Here is a 14,627-nt window from a genome sequence, read left to right as displayed (position 1 = left end):
AGGAGAGAGAAATAAAAGGGATCCAGATTGGAAAAGAAGAGGTAAAACTGTCACTATATGCAGATGACATGATACTATATATAGAAAACCCTAAAAGGTCCACACAAAAACTACTAGAAATAATTGAAGAATTCAGCAAGGTAGCAAGTTACAAGATTAATGTTCAAAAATCAGTTGCATTTCTTTACATTAATAATGAATCAATAGAAAAAGAAAGTAAAGAAACAATCTCCTTTAAAATAGCACCCAAAGTAATAAAATACCTAGGAATAAATTTAACCAAGGGGGTGAAAGACTTATACATGGGAAACTATGAAACACTGATGAAGGAAATTAAGAAGACTTAAAAAAATGGAAAGATATCCCATGCTCCTGGATTGGAAGAATCAATATTGTTAAAATGGTCACACTGCCCAAGGCAATCTACAGATTTAATGCAATCCCTATCAAATTACTCAGGACATATTTCACAGAACTAGAACAAATCATAATAAAATTTACATGGAACCACAAAAGACCTAGAATTGCCAAAACATTACTGAAGAAAAAGAAAAAAGCTGGAGGATTAACTCTCCCAGACTTCAGACAATACTACAGAGCTATAGTAATCAAAACAGCATGGTATTGGTAAAAAACAGACATATGGACCAATGGAACAGAATAGAGAGCCCAGAAATGAACCCACAAACTTTTGGTCAACTCATCTTTCACAAAGGAGGCAAGAATATACAATGGAATAAAGACAGTCTCTTCAGCAAATGGTGTTGGGAAAACTGGACAGCAGCATGTAAAGCAGTGAAGCTAAAACACTCCCTTACACCATACACATAAATAAACTCAAAATGGATCAAAGACTTAAACATAAGACAAGATACAATAAACCTCCTAGAAGAAAACATAGACATAACATTATCTAACATACATCTCAAAAATGTTCTTCTAGGCAGTCTACCCAAGCAATAGAAATAAAAGCAAGAATAAACAAATGGGACCTAATGAAACTTACAAGCTTCTGCACAGCAAAGGAAATCATAAGTAAACTAAAACGATAACCTACGGAATGGGAGAAAATTTTTGCAAATGAAACCAACAAAGGCTTGATCTCCAGAATATATAAGCAACTCATACGACTTAACAAGAAAGAAACAAACAACCCAATCCAAAAACAGGCAGAAGACCTAAACAAGCAATTCTCCAAGGAAGAAATACAAATGATCAATAGGCACATGAAAAAATGCTCAGTATCACTAATTATCAGAGAAATGCAAATCACAACTACAATGAGGTATCACCTCACACCAGTCAGAATGGCCATCATTCCAAAGTCCACAAATGACAAATGCTGGAGAGGCTGTAGAGAAAAGGGAACCCTCCTACACTGCTGGTGGGAATGCAGTTTGGTGCAGCCACTGTGGAAAACAGTATGGAGATTACTCAAAAGACTAGGAATAGACTTACTATATGACCCAGTCATCCCACTCCTGGGCATATATCCAGAAGGGAAGGAACCCTACTTCAAAACGACACCTACACCCCAATGTTCACAGCAGCACTATTCACAATAGCCAAGACATAGAAGCAGCCTAAATGTCCATCAACAGATGACTGGATAAAGAAGATGTGGTATATTTATACAGTGGAATACTACTCAGCCATAAAAACCGACAACATAACGCCATTTGCAGCAACATGGATGTTCCTGGAGAATGTCATTCTAAGTGAAGTAAGCCAGAAAGAGAAAGAAAAATACCATATGAGATCGCTCATATGTGGAATCCAAAAAAAATAAAAAACAAACATAAATACAAAACAGAAAGACTTATAGACATAGAATACTAATGTGTGGTTGCCATGGGGGCAGGGGGTGGGAAGGGACAGACTGGGATTTCAAAATGTAGAACAGATAAACAAGATTATACTGTATAGCACAGGGAAATATATACAAGATCTTATGGTAACTCACAGCGAAAAAAAATGTGACAATGAATATATGTATGTTCATGTATAACTGAAAAATTGTGCTCTACACTGGAATTTGACACAACATTGTAAAATGACTATAACTCAATAAAAAATGTTAAAAAAACTGATAGAACTGCAAGAAGAAATAGACAAATCCACCAATAAATCATATATTTCAAAAACCTATCTCAACAATTGATAGGACAAGCAGAAAATCAGTAAGAATATGGAAGACTTAAACAATATTAAGAAACAAATTCACGTAATTTATGTTTATAGAACACTTCACCCAACAGCAGCAGAATATGCACTAACTTCAAGTCCACATGGAAATGTATTCCAGTCCATAAAACATCACAAAACTTAAAATGTATTCAAGTCGGAAGATGAATATTATCTGAACATAATGGAAATTAGAAAAAAGTAATAGAAATATATCAGGAAAATCCCCACACATTTGGAAACTAAAGAATAGACTTCTAAATAACACATGGGCCAAAGAAGAAATCTAATGAGAAATTAAAGTCTTTTAATTTTAATGGAAATGAAAAAACACAACACATTAATCTGTAGTGTCAGTGCAATCACAATCAAAATCTCAGCAGAGTATTTAGTTTGTTTTTTATTGTTGCTATTTGTTTTGAAGATTTTTTTTTTTTAGAAATTGAGACACTGATTCTAAAATTGGTACAGAATCATAAAGGACTTAAAATACCCAAAAGAACAAATGTGGAAGAACAAAGTTGAAAGACTATATACTACATGACTTCAAGATTTATTATAAAGCTAGTTATTAACATACACAGTATGATATTAACATAGAGATAGACAAATAGGTCAAAAGCATAGAATAAATTCCAGCATAGAATAAATAAATAAACAAAAACAAAAATAGATGCAAGTAGGGAAAATGTAGGAACTTTATGGTTTAATTTTCTTCTTATTAGATGAGAGGGAAATAAAAGTCTTGTTAAATGTTGCTTTTGTGACCTGTGGAGGAAAAAATTACTGTCTTTCAAATTGAGAAATTTGTAGCCTTGGGGTTAAGTTACTATGATGTTAAGTTACTATAGTTCAAAGGCTAAAAGGTAAAAAATTTCTTAATTAAAAGAAATGAATCAATGCGGGATGTCCAAGACTCTCAACAACTCTTCAACCAAAAGCAGTAACTCCTCTTGCCACATATTTTACATTTTAACCATCTATTAAAGATTTCCTTTAATGAAAGATTTCTACTACTAAAAAAAGTATTAGAAATTATTTATTTGATCATAATGTTTTTCATCAATAAATTTGAAACAATTAAAAAAAACAATATTAATTCTTCCAATCCATGAGCATGGAATATTTTTCCATTTATTTGTGTCTTCTTTAATTTCTTTCATTAATTTCAGTAGTTTTCAACATATATGTATTTCACTTGCTATATTAAATTTATTCCTAGGTATTTTATTCTTTTCGATGCAATTATAAATGGGATGGTTTTCTTAATTTCTCTTTCTGATAGCTCGCTATTAGTATATAGAAATGCAACTAATTTTTGTGTATTGGTTTTGTATCCTGCAACTTTTACTGAATTTGTTTATTAGTTCTAGCAGTTTTTTATGAAGTCTTTAGGGTTTTCTAGATGTAATATCATGTCATTTGCAAATAGTGACAACTTTACTTCTCCTTTTCAAATTTGGGTGCCTTTTATTTCTTTTTCTTGTCTAATTGTTCTGGGTAGAACTTCCTATATTATGTTGAATAAAAGCGGTAAGAATGGGCATCTCTGTCTTGTTCCTGATTTTAGAAGAAAAGCTTCTAGCTTTTTACTGTTGGGAATGATTGGTCTTCCAACGGCATTTTTTACAGAAATAGAACAAACAATCCTAAAATCTGTATGGAACCACAAAAGACCCTGAATAGCCAAAGTAATTTGAGAAAGAAGAACAAAGATGGAGGCTTCATGCTTCCTGACTTCAACGCATTACAAAGCTATGGTAATTGAAACTGTATGGTATTGGCATAAAACCACACAGCGATCAATGGAACAGAACAGAGAGCTCAGAAATAAACCCACACTTATATGATAAATCAATTTACAACAAAGGAGCCAAGAATAAACAACAAGGAAAAGACAGCCTTTTTAATAAATAGCATTAGAAAAATGGACAGGCACATAGAGAAGAATGAAACTGGACCATTATTTTACAACATACACAAAAATTTACTCAAAATGGATTAAAGACTTGAATGTAAGACCTGAAACCATAAAACTTCTAGAAGAACATACAGGCAGTAAGCTCCTTGACATAAGTCCTGGTGATGATTTTTTAGACCTGACACCAAAAGCGAGCAAAAACAGCAAAAAGAAACAAGTAGGACTACATCAAACTGAAAAGTTTCTGTACAGTAAAGGAAGCCAGCAACAAAATGAAAAGGCAACCTACTGAATGGGAGAAAATATTCACAAAACATATCTCTAACGAGGGACTGATATCCAAAATATATAAAGAATTTACACAACTCAACAGTGAGAAAACAAATTATCCCATTTTTAAAAGGGGCAGAAGATCTGAATAGACATTTTCCCAAAGAAGACATATAGATGGCCAATAGGTACATGAAAAGGTGCTCAACATCATTTATCTGGAAAAATGCAAATCAAAACTACAATATCACCTCAAAACTGTTAGGATGGCTATCACAAAAGGCAAGAAATAATTAAGTGTTAGCAAGAATGCGGAGAAAAGGGAATCCTTGTTGGTGGGAATGTAAAGTCATGTAGCCACTATGGAAAATAGTATAGAGGTTCCTCAAAAATTTAAAAATAGAATACCATATGATCCATCAATTCCACTTCTGGGTATTCAGCTGAAGAAAATAAAAACATTAACTCAAAAAGATACACACATCCTCATGTTTGGGCATCAGAACTGGAACTGAAGATGTAAAACCACCTTTATTTGCAGATGATATGATCATGAACTTGGAAACTCCTAAAGAATCAATAATCTTTAGATAATAGAGAAACAGGTGCTTTCAAATGTTGACACGTGGGATGGGAACGAGTATATTTCTTATGGATGGGAATTTGGTAATATCTAACAGAATCATATATATATATATATATATGTTTATATGGTTTGTGTGTGTATGTGTGTGTATATGTTTATGTACATATATGTGTGTGTGTGTATTTACCTTTTAATCCAGCAATCCCACTTCCAGGAGTAGACTCTGAAATTAATTCTCTAGTGATGTGAACATACATATATACAAAGTCATTTATTCATTTATAAAATATATGAAACAAGCTAAATGCCCATATATGGGAGAGTAGCTAAATAAAGTATAGCATAGCCACATAACGGAGTATTATGCAGAATGAAAAAGATCTCTATGAACTGATATACAGTGATTTCCAAACTACTTTCTGAGCATTGTAAGGTAGCAAATAGGTAAATGTATTGTGAACAATAAGAATCAGAGGTCATAAATTTGGAAAAGGAGAAAAAGTAGAATGAACCCTGTGTGGTGTGGGATTAGAAATGGGAATATGAATACAGATAGATATATTCATACATAGATACACATGTATACACACATACATACACAGTTACATATATACTATTCACAAACACACATACACTCATGCTGATTGTTTTCATCTATAACAATCTTAGCCTTAACAGCCTATAGCCTTAGCCTATAATTAAACCTGAAGAAATAAAATGTCACAGTTTTTAAAATCAAAATTTTAAAGATATTGGCTATTCAATCTATAGCATAGGAAGATATTACTCTAGGAACAACTGTCAGGAAAGGAATTTTAAATAGAGTAACCAGGCTAATCTTTAAATAGTAAAGAATTTATTCCTATATGTGGCCAGATCATAATAACAGAAAAATAAAATACTAATCCCAGGGGCAAATATTCAAATGTGCCCAGCCCGTATTATTTTTATATTAGTAAGACAAACACATTATCCTTCATAAAAGCTGCAAAGATGCAAATGCTACTTGATATTTCACACTGAAATATATCAAAAACCACTGACCTTACAGTAAAATCATAGGAGCAAGAGGCCAGCACAGAAGCATGAAATGGTGAAAACTACAAAAATCAAAAACAAAAAACTTTCTGGGGTTAACTGTAATTATAACATGCTATCTCATGTGGTCATTCTCATGAACATTATAATAAATTAAAGTTTAGTCAAGACTGTCACTTAAAATCATGCTTTTCCAAACCTTATATGCTTCAATTCAAGGCAAAAAGCTTCTAGACTTAAATACCCATCTACAGGAAAAATAGTTGTTTTCACATTCTTCAAAGAAAGTCATCTCTCAAGACTTTTAGAGTTTATTTTAGAATATTCCCAAAATGTTGTTATTCTGGAAAAATAAAATACAATTTCATATTGGCTATCCAAAAAGGAGTCCTAAAAATACAAGAGATTTAAGATACTACATATATATAATTATGTAATTTACCAATTTTATGAATACATATTATGATCGCCATTACCACAAATATCAAATAAACATTCAAATGTTAAACAATTTTAAATAATTTTCTTGTATGTATATCATAGCTAATGATATCAAGGTCAAAAACCACAAATTTAAAGACAGTATTTTATATAAATAATAAACATGCTTTAATAGGTTATGCTTTGCAATTTTATTTCTTCAGTGTTTTTCTTACCAGTGCTTGAGTGGTTATATACATATATATAATTACATTTGAATGCGCTTTATAATTTGTGAAATACTTTCACTACATTACCTACCCTATTTCATTCTCAGAAGCACAATGAAATATATGGAGAAAATATTTTTTTAACTACTAAATCCTGGGTGCCATTTTAAAAAAATAAAACAGGCACTGTTTCTCATATGTTGAATTGTAACCAGCAAAATTTAAAATATTAACCGCAATTTAGAATTTTTAAAATAGGAATAATATAATTATCTTAATGAAAAGATTAGAAAGTACATTCTTACCCTTAATGTAAAGCACAAAGAATGAAATTGGGAGATGTCTTTTAATAAGATGTTTTCCACAGTGACTTAGCAAAATTTACCTAAATAGAAGCTGGGAAACTAACTTACGTCACTTCAGAACCTGACAAAATTGGGGAGAGCAGCAGAAAGAAGTTACCTCATCCTCTGCTGTTTACAAAGTGGAAAATTTTCTATACCCTAAACTTTGTAAACATTCATACATACAATCATGCTGGGGAAAAGAGAATTAACCATCTCTCTGTATGAGTTTCAACAAAGTAAAGTGACATCCTTCCACTGAATAGAAAATTATAAAGAATATAATACTAAGAGTAAATTACTATAGTTTAAAAATATTAAAGTAATAGTAGATGGGGATGATAGAATGAGAAAAACATTTTTATTTAATTGTAAGTACTGACTGACTACATTGTTCCAACTCATTCAATAATTATTCAAATATTTTACCTAATTTTAGCTTTCAATGTTCATAATCACTAATTGGACAACAAAACCATGCATAAGAAAGAATCGATAACCCCAGCCCCTGAACACCATTTACATATACTTCATTGATGGTATTTATATCTATATTTTTGTTCTATGTATAAAAAGAAAAGATAAAAACTTACTTTCACTCTCCTAACAGCATAGGTGTGACCAAGAAGTTCAAATACTGGTTGCTGTACATTCCTCAAGTCCCAGCCTCTCAAACTACAATCAACTGCTCCCGTCACCAGCAAATTCTGAAAACAATTCAGAGAAAAGTAAACTGTGACATCTTTGTGGTTAAGCTGTACCCATTTCCTACTAGAAACCATATCTATTTCTGGTACTTATTTAATCTGAATTCAGGAGTCACTCTTGAAAAGTTATATAACAGTAGAGAAAGGAATCAAAACATACACCAAGAAGCAAAAATTAGTATGATTTGAAAAAAAGGAACTCAGTATGCTTTATGTATATGATGGAACACTATACACAACAGAAAAAGGCATAGTCTCAAACAGTACTGTAGATTTTTCAATCTACTTGTAATAGTGTTAATAAGTACATTAACATATTAAGAATTATACCTGACAAAGAAGCCCACCTTTCTCTGCAGCATGCTCTAAGTTTTACTAGGCATTAAAAGGCAAAGGGACTGCTAATTACGAATATTTGAAAGCATGAAGGGTATAAATTAAATTTTTATATGTTTTTCTAAATCTAAATCAACCATCGTTCTCAACTCTCATTGGCCATGTCTTAATATAAAATCTAATTCTATCTGAGAATATATGCAAAAATGGTAAGTCTCCTATCTTGTCAGGTTTTACAAATTCTGCTATCTAGAACCCGAGATGAGTCCAGAGATTCTGGCTCAATAGTCCAAGAGCCAGGTCCACACTCAGCCCCATTCCACATCACCCAGAGCAGTAATTCACTGTCTGAATGTGTTGGGCTTCGATGTAAGCTTATTTGAAAAAAAAACTTCAAAGTTTTTTTTTAAATTTTAAACCACTCTCAAGTGTATATCAGTACCTTTTTAGAATTTCCAGAAGTATAACATGTAGTTCACGATTTTATTTTTCCATTTGGAAAATTCATTTATGATGAGTGAGTTTTGAACTATAGTCATCAGCACTGAAAATTTTACTAAAATCAAGTATTATTATTGAATTATGTATTACATTTTCTTTTAATCTATTTTCTTTTTATTTAAAGAACTCAGTCAATGCAATGTTCTCTTTTGGTAATTAATTTAAAATTGGGGGGAAAAAAGGTATATGTTATACTTATTTGTCATAGTCAACAGACCATTCCAGGTACACGAATGTACTTAAACAGCATATCAACACATATTTAATCCATTTCTATATCTAATTCTTATACTTATATGGTTAGCTAAAGCTTTGCAAAAGGTTATAAATGGACACTACTATCTTAAAGAAGCATTGAAGCCTGGTTAGGCTTACAAGGGAAACAGAAAATTTTAAAAACTAATGGACCGTCAAATTAAAAATCAAGTTGCAAATAGTTCAGCAGCCTCACTAGCAAAGTGAACAAGAAATGAAAGCAAAAGCTGATACAAATGCACAGGGTTAAGAGCAATAAAGAAAAAAAATTACATAAATTGTAAAGCAGTTTCCCAAACAAACAAGTAAGGCTGCACTGTTGAACTTTGAGAATTTCTGTTTCTTATTCTGCTTGTTTTATGTCCACTTAAATCCAATTAATGCTAATGCAGGTCACTCACAATCATCAATTAGAAATGAAAGGGATTGAATTTAACTTAATGGTCCATAAACACTACCAAAGGCCACATAAACAAAGATAAATAAAATCTAAAACATCTCAACATTAGGGAGGGCTTGGCAACTCAGGACAGAGCCAGACAGGGTACCTCATTATATTTGCACCAGTCACAACTCAAAATTTCTGCCTGATGGGCTGGAACCACAATTCTGACTCCAGTTGCCTTCACGTCCCAAATTCTCAGAGTCTGATCACCTGGTGAAAGAGGAAGATGATCACTTTCCATAACGCCACTTGGATGTTCAGTATCCATGATGATGACGAGTCAAGGGAAAACATACCACTTTCACTGCCAGGAGACTTCCATCCATATATCAAATATACAGATACACTGTTTTTATACTATAATAATGCATAAGAATTACTAAAAGTGATGAACTACAGAAAAATAAGGCAACATGATAATGATCTTAAATCTACTCAAAGCAGGAAAATCTGAATCTCACACTGAGACAAGCCCAGCAATGACTGAAAACATACCCAATGCATTTTTCTTCAGGATAGGAAAAGGCCCTGAAAATCCTTGATTCTTGAAAATAAAGTTAAGCACCCAATACCAGCATGTACCACAAGAAATAAAATGGTAACAGTTTTACAGTTAAATGTGAGCAAAGTCTACCAAGTCAAAATGGGTATTTTGAAATCTCAGCTTTTACATTTATTTTATTTTAATAGGCCATCCAGATGTATATTTTTCACCTTGGAAAAAAAGTTGAGGAAATTTAAGGATTATACTTTGAATTATTACAAAAATGATTTATATCACATAGCTGCACAAAGTCAACCCTGATTGTTTTATATGCTGTTTGCCTTCAATTTTGTAAACTATGAGGAAATGACAAAATGATCAGATGAAAAACCCAGAATATATGTGTATCTACATCAAAAGTAAATTACAAACAATAACTGATTATGCAAGAAAGCTAGTTCAGCTTAATGAAAAAAAAAAAGTCTGCGGTGTGATGGTAGTCATGATCTTGATTCCATTTAGTAGTTGTGTGACTCTGTACAAGTTACACAGTGTCTCTGAGACTGATTCCTCATCCCTAAAAAAGAAACAGAATGCCTACATGCAGGATGGCGCAAGACTTTAGTGTAACAAAGTTTCTGCAAAGCACAAATACGGTCTCTAGCACATGGTAGATACTCTAATATATGGTAAATAAAAATGCTCAATTTTAAAAGTTTCCTTTGGTTATCTGCACATATTTTCCTAGAGTCCCAATTCTAAATCATAGGTCATTTAACTAAATTCAACAACTTTTGACAATGTTTTTCTGATTTCTTTGCAAGTTGCTTAAGAAAGATAAAAATTAAATTGCTGGTGGTAATGAAATGCAGAGGTTAAGAATGGGGGCTTTGGAGTTCCAGAGCTTGGTTCTAATTCAGCTCAATCATTTAGTAGCTTTTCATGTCTAGTCAAGTTACTTAACATCCCAGATTCTCATGTTCCTTACCTATAATAAAACACCTGCCTTAAATCGACTCACAGAGAACAAACTAGTGGTTACCAGTGGAGCGGGGGGAGGCAGGGTTGGTACAAAACAGGGGTAGGGGATTAAGATGTACAAACGACTAGGTATAAAATAAAATACGAGGATATATTATAAAACATGAGGAATATAGCCAAGATTTTATAATAACTATAAATGGAGTATAACCTTTAAAAATTGTGAATCACTATATTGTACAACTGTAATTTATGTAATATTATATGTGAACCATTCTTCAATAAAAACAAACAAGACCCCCCAAAAACAACAACAACAAAACTCTGCCTTATAAAGTTGAAATGAGATAAATTTTTTAAAAAATAGATTAAAATAACAAAACATACCCATGATTAGAAATCATTCCTATCCCTATTAATAACAAATAATAACTCGTATTTATTGAGTGCTTCCTATATGCCAAATGCTGGTCTAAGCATTTTATATGTATAGTTGGCCCTCCATACCCATAGGTTCTGAATCTGTGGATTCAACCAACCATGAACAGAAAATATTTGAGAAAGAAAAATTCCAGAAAGCTCCAAAAAGCAAAACTTGAATTTGCTGTGCTGGCAACTATTTACACAGAATTTATGTTGTATTTACAACTATTTACATAGCATTTACATTGTGTTAGGTATTATAAATAATTTAGGGATGATTTAAAGTACCGGAGGATGTGCATAGGTTATATGCAAATACGATGACAATTTATATAAGAGACTTGAGCATCCAGGGATCTCGGTAATCAGGGAGGATCCTGGAAAAAATCCTCGACAGATACCAAGGGACAAATATATTAACTTTTTAAAAACATCACAGCAAATGATGTAGAACTTTTGATAATATAAAAAGTAATTCCTGTGGTAATTACAAATGAGGAAACTGAAACATACGGAAATAAAGTAACTTGCCAAGATAGCAAGCGATGGAATCAGGACCTGGAACCGGAACCCAGGCAGGCCACCTGGTTCCCCAGCCCGAGTGAACTACGACTACACTATGCTGCTTCCTAATGTTGCTGGAGGAAAAGCACCACATAATCAATGTTGGCTGAGTCTTGTGGAATTATTCTTTCAATTTATATATTAGCTCTTTCTATAAACTGGGGAAATTTTTAATCACACACATACACACACACACACACACACACACACACACACACACACACACACACACACACACAAACACACGACAGTCTGTCACATTTGCTCCAGAGTTACTTTAGAGGTAAAGGTAATAAAAGGTAATAAACACAACAAATAAAGTTGAAACCTCTATTGTATTTCCAATCCCATTCCCCATCCTCCTTGCCCAGAGGCCACCACAGTGATGGACTCTGGTGTACATCCCTGTAGTGTGTTTTGCTACTACTTTTACTACATTTTTATAGATTCATAAATAGGTGCTTTTGTCTTGTGTGTGAGATACAAAGACTTTTTAAAATTGGGGGGGGGTAATTAGGTTTATTTATTTATTTATTTATTAAAAAAAAATTTTAATGGAGGTTCTAGGGATTGAACCGAGGACCTAATGCATGCTAAGCACATACTCTACCACTGAGCTATACCCTCCCCTAAATATTTTCTTAATTTAAAAACACCCCGACAACTACTCTTAATTCTCAACTTAGTGATACGGTAATGCAGTTTGATGGGGTTTTTTGAAAAACTAAAATAAAATATAAAAACACCATCCTCCCTACTTTACAAAAGGTTGAAAACCACTCTAATGAAAGAGAGTAACTAACATCTTGAATCTGGCTAGGGATGGTGAGGATGAGAGGGAGTGATGAGCTTGAAAGTACCAATAGAAACTGTTCAGAATTGGTACAGACTAGAGCTCCAAAAATTTCAGGGGTCCTAATTATAATCACTCTGACTATAGTCTAGCCACCAGTCAGTAGCATTTGTTTCAGAATTCTAAGCAGCTTTGATAAAATGATCTTTCATGACCTCCCCTAAACTTCAGTGTTTAAAGCAGGGTGATGTGGATGTCTGGAGCTTGGTCAGCCCAGCAATAGCCTTCTAGGAACAACATCTTCTTTTCACCATGTGATTCTAGAAAGATCTATGGCTCAACACAGCTGACTGGCCAAGGACAGGTGTAAGCAAGGCCAGTCACAGTATCTCATTCTCTGTCCCTACCACAGCTGGACGGGTCAAAAGTAGGTACTTGGAATTTTTCTGACCTATCACTGAAAGAATGATAGCAGTCTCTCTCTCATAGCAGAATTCACAAGTTATAAAATTGAGGGGCTGCTGGTGGTCATGTGTTTCGCCGTAAGGAGAAAGCTGGCCTGCAGAGTCAAATCAACAAGTGGAGAAAAGTCCAGATTAGAGACAGAGAATGTGTCCTGGGGCCATTCAAGCACCCCTTCCCCTTCTGGGATTGCTTTTCAATAAATTCTACAAAGACCTGAGATTGAGCAAGTTCTACCATCTGTAGGCAAAGGCGATCATTGTGGAGATAGTGAATGGGATTCACCTGAAGCTTCAGAGTTAAAAAGTCTAGCTCCAGAGAAGAACATTTGATTCAGCACAAGGTGTCAACTGAAACACAGGAAATACCTACATGATATATACTAGCTCTCAAAAGCATATATTTCATATCAGGTCTGAAACTGCAAAGCCTGTTAGAACCATGACTACAGCACTGTTTAAAGTTCAATGAGCTTGAGTTCATCCTAGTAATTATATTTCTAACAATTACACTTTATGGGTGTGTGAATGATTTAAAGTACCAAAACACTACAATAAATGTGGACTAGGAGATTAAGAAGTAACTGTTATTCTAGCAACAATATGGGTGAATCTCACAAAACATAAGGTTGAGCAAAAGAAACCAGACTTGAAAACGCAAAAACAGGTAACATTCATCTCTGCTATTTGGAGGCAGGACAGTGGTCAGCCTTGAGTAGGGGGTGGAGTAATGTAATGACTGGAAGGATGCTGGGGGGCCCTCTGGGAATGCTGTTTCTTGGCCTGGGTGCTGGTACACAGCTGCATTCATTGTGTTGTACACTTAAGATTATGCCCTGTCCTGTATGTCTCTTATATACTCAATGAAAGGTTAAGCAACCACAACAAAGACTGGACGGATGCCTATTTCAAATTTCTCTGGGACAACATTTTGGTTCCTCATCAGAATATTCAAGCTACATTTTTTAAAAAGACCATGGCTTAGGTCGTCCCCTCTTGTAGTTAATGCAAAGGGCACAAAGAAGCGAGAACTGCTCTGGAGGAGCTGAGAATTCCACTTGTGCTACACATGGTGGGCTCATCACCCGCATCACTTTGTTTTCCAGGTAGGAGAGGGACCTTCTGGCCAACTGGTACCATGACTCATTCAACTCTTTTAGCCACCAGGACATCCATATTTATATTGTTTTTTTAATTGCATTTTCCAGACAACTGGCCTTTCATTGTCAGCCAGACGTTTATCAGGGCCCTGTGACAGTGCCACAGACCCACCTGCATTACCAGCTTCTCTTATCAGTTGCAGACCTGCCACTGGCAGCAGAACCAGTGGATTTAAGTACATAATATGGAACAGGAAGTGCTAGCTACAACTATGTCCAGCCTTAAGAGGAAGTTGGGTGAGGAGAATGAGAGTAAACGTTGAGTCTGAAACTGTGAAGTGAAATGAGTAGCAAAAGGATGCATGTTGGGCCCAAATAATTTAATTTATTTGAAATGCCAGATGCCTATCAGATGTAATGTGACTTTTTTTTTAATAGAGTAGAATGAGGATTTTTTGACTACAGGACCCCACACATTCAGGCATGGCTATGATTTATGCAATTACATGGAGTCTGTACTAGCAATAATTTAGTTTTCATGATTCAAAAGAAAGGTTATTTCATATTAATCCTCTTTATGTAAA

The 14,627-nt window shown here is 33.9% G+C and overlaps 1 protein-coding gene across 1 annotated transcript in view; it reads right to left on the bottom strand.

Annotated features, from left to right (window-relative positions):
- The window catches only part of PEX7 (peroxisomal biogenesis factor 7), a 72,999-nt gene that overhangs the window by 34,967 nt on the left and 23,405 nt on the right, over positions 1-14,627 (bottom strand). Inside the window, exons 6-8 of the mRNA XM_032485006.1 lie at positions 9,341-9,447; positions 7,587-7,700; positions 6,006-6,061 (exon numbers count right to left, since the gene is read on the bottom strand). Of these exons, the coding sequence (XP_032340897.1) occupies positions 6,006-6,061; positions 7,587-7,700; positions 9,341-9,447 (277 nt within the window). The remainder of the gene's footprint in view (positions 1-6,005; positions 6,062-7,586; positions 7,701-9,340; positions 9,448-14,627) is intronic.

Source organism: Camelus ferus, chromosome 8, assembly GCF_009834535.1.
Source record: "Camelus ferus isolate YT-003-E chromosome 8, BCGSAC_Cfer_1.0, whole genome shotgun sequence".
NCBI lineage: Eukaryota > Metazoa > Chordata > Mammalia > Artiodactyla > Camelidae > Camelus > Camelus ferus.
Note: the sequence above shows the minus strand (reverse complement) of the source record. Positions and strands in the feature narration are given on the sequence as shown.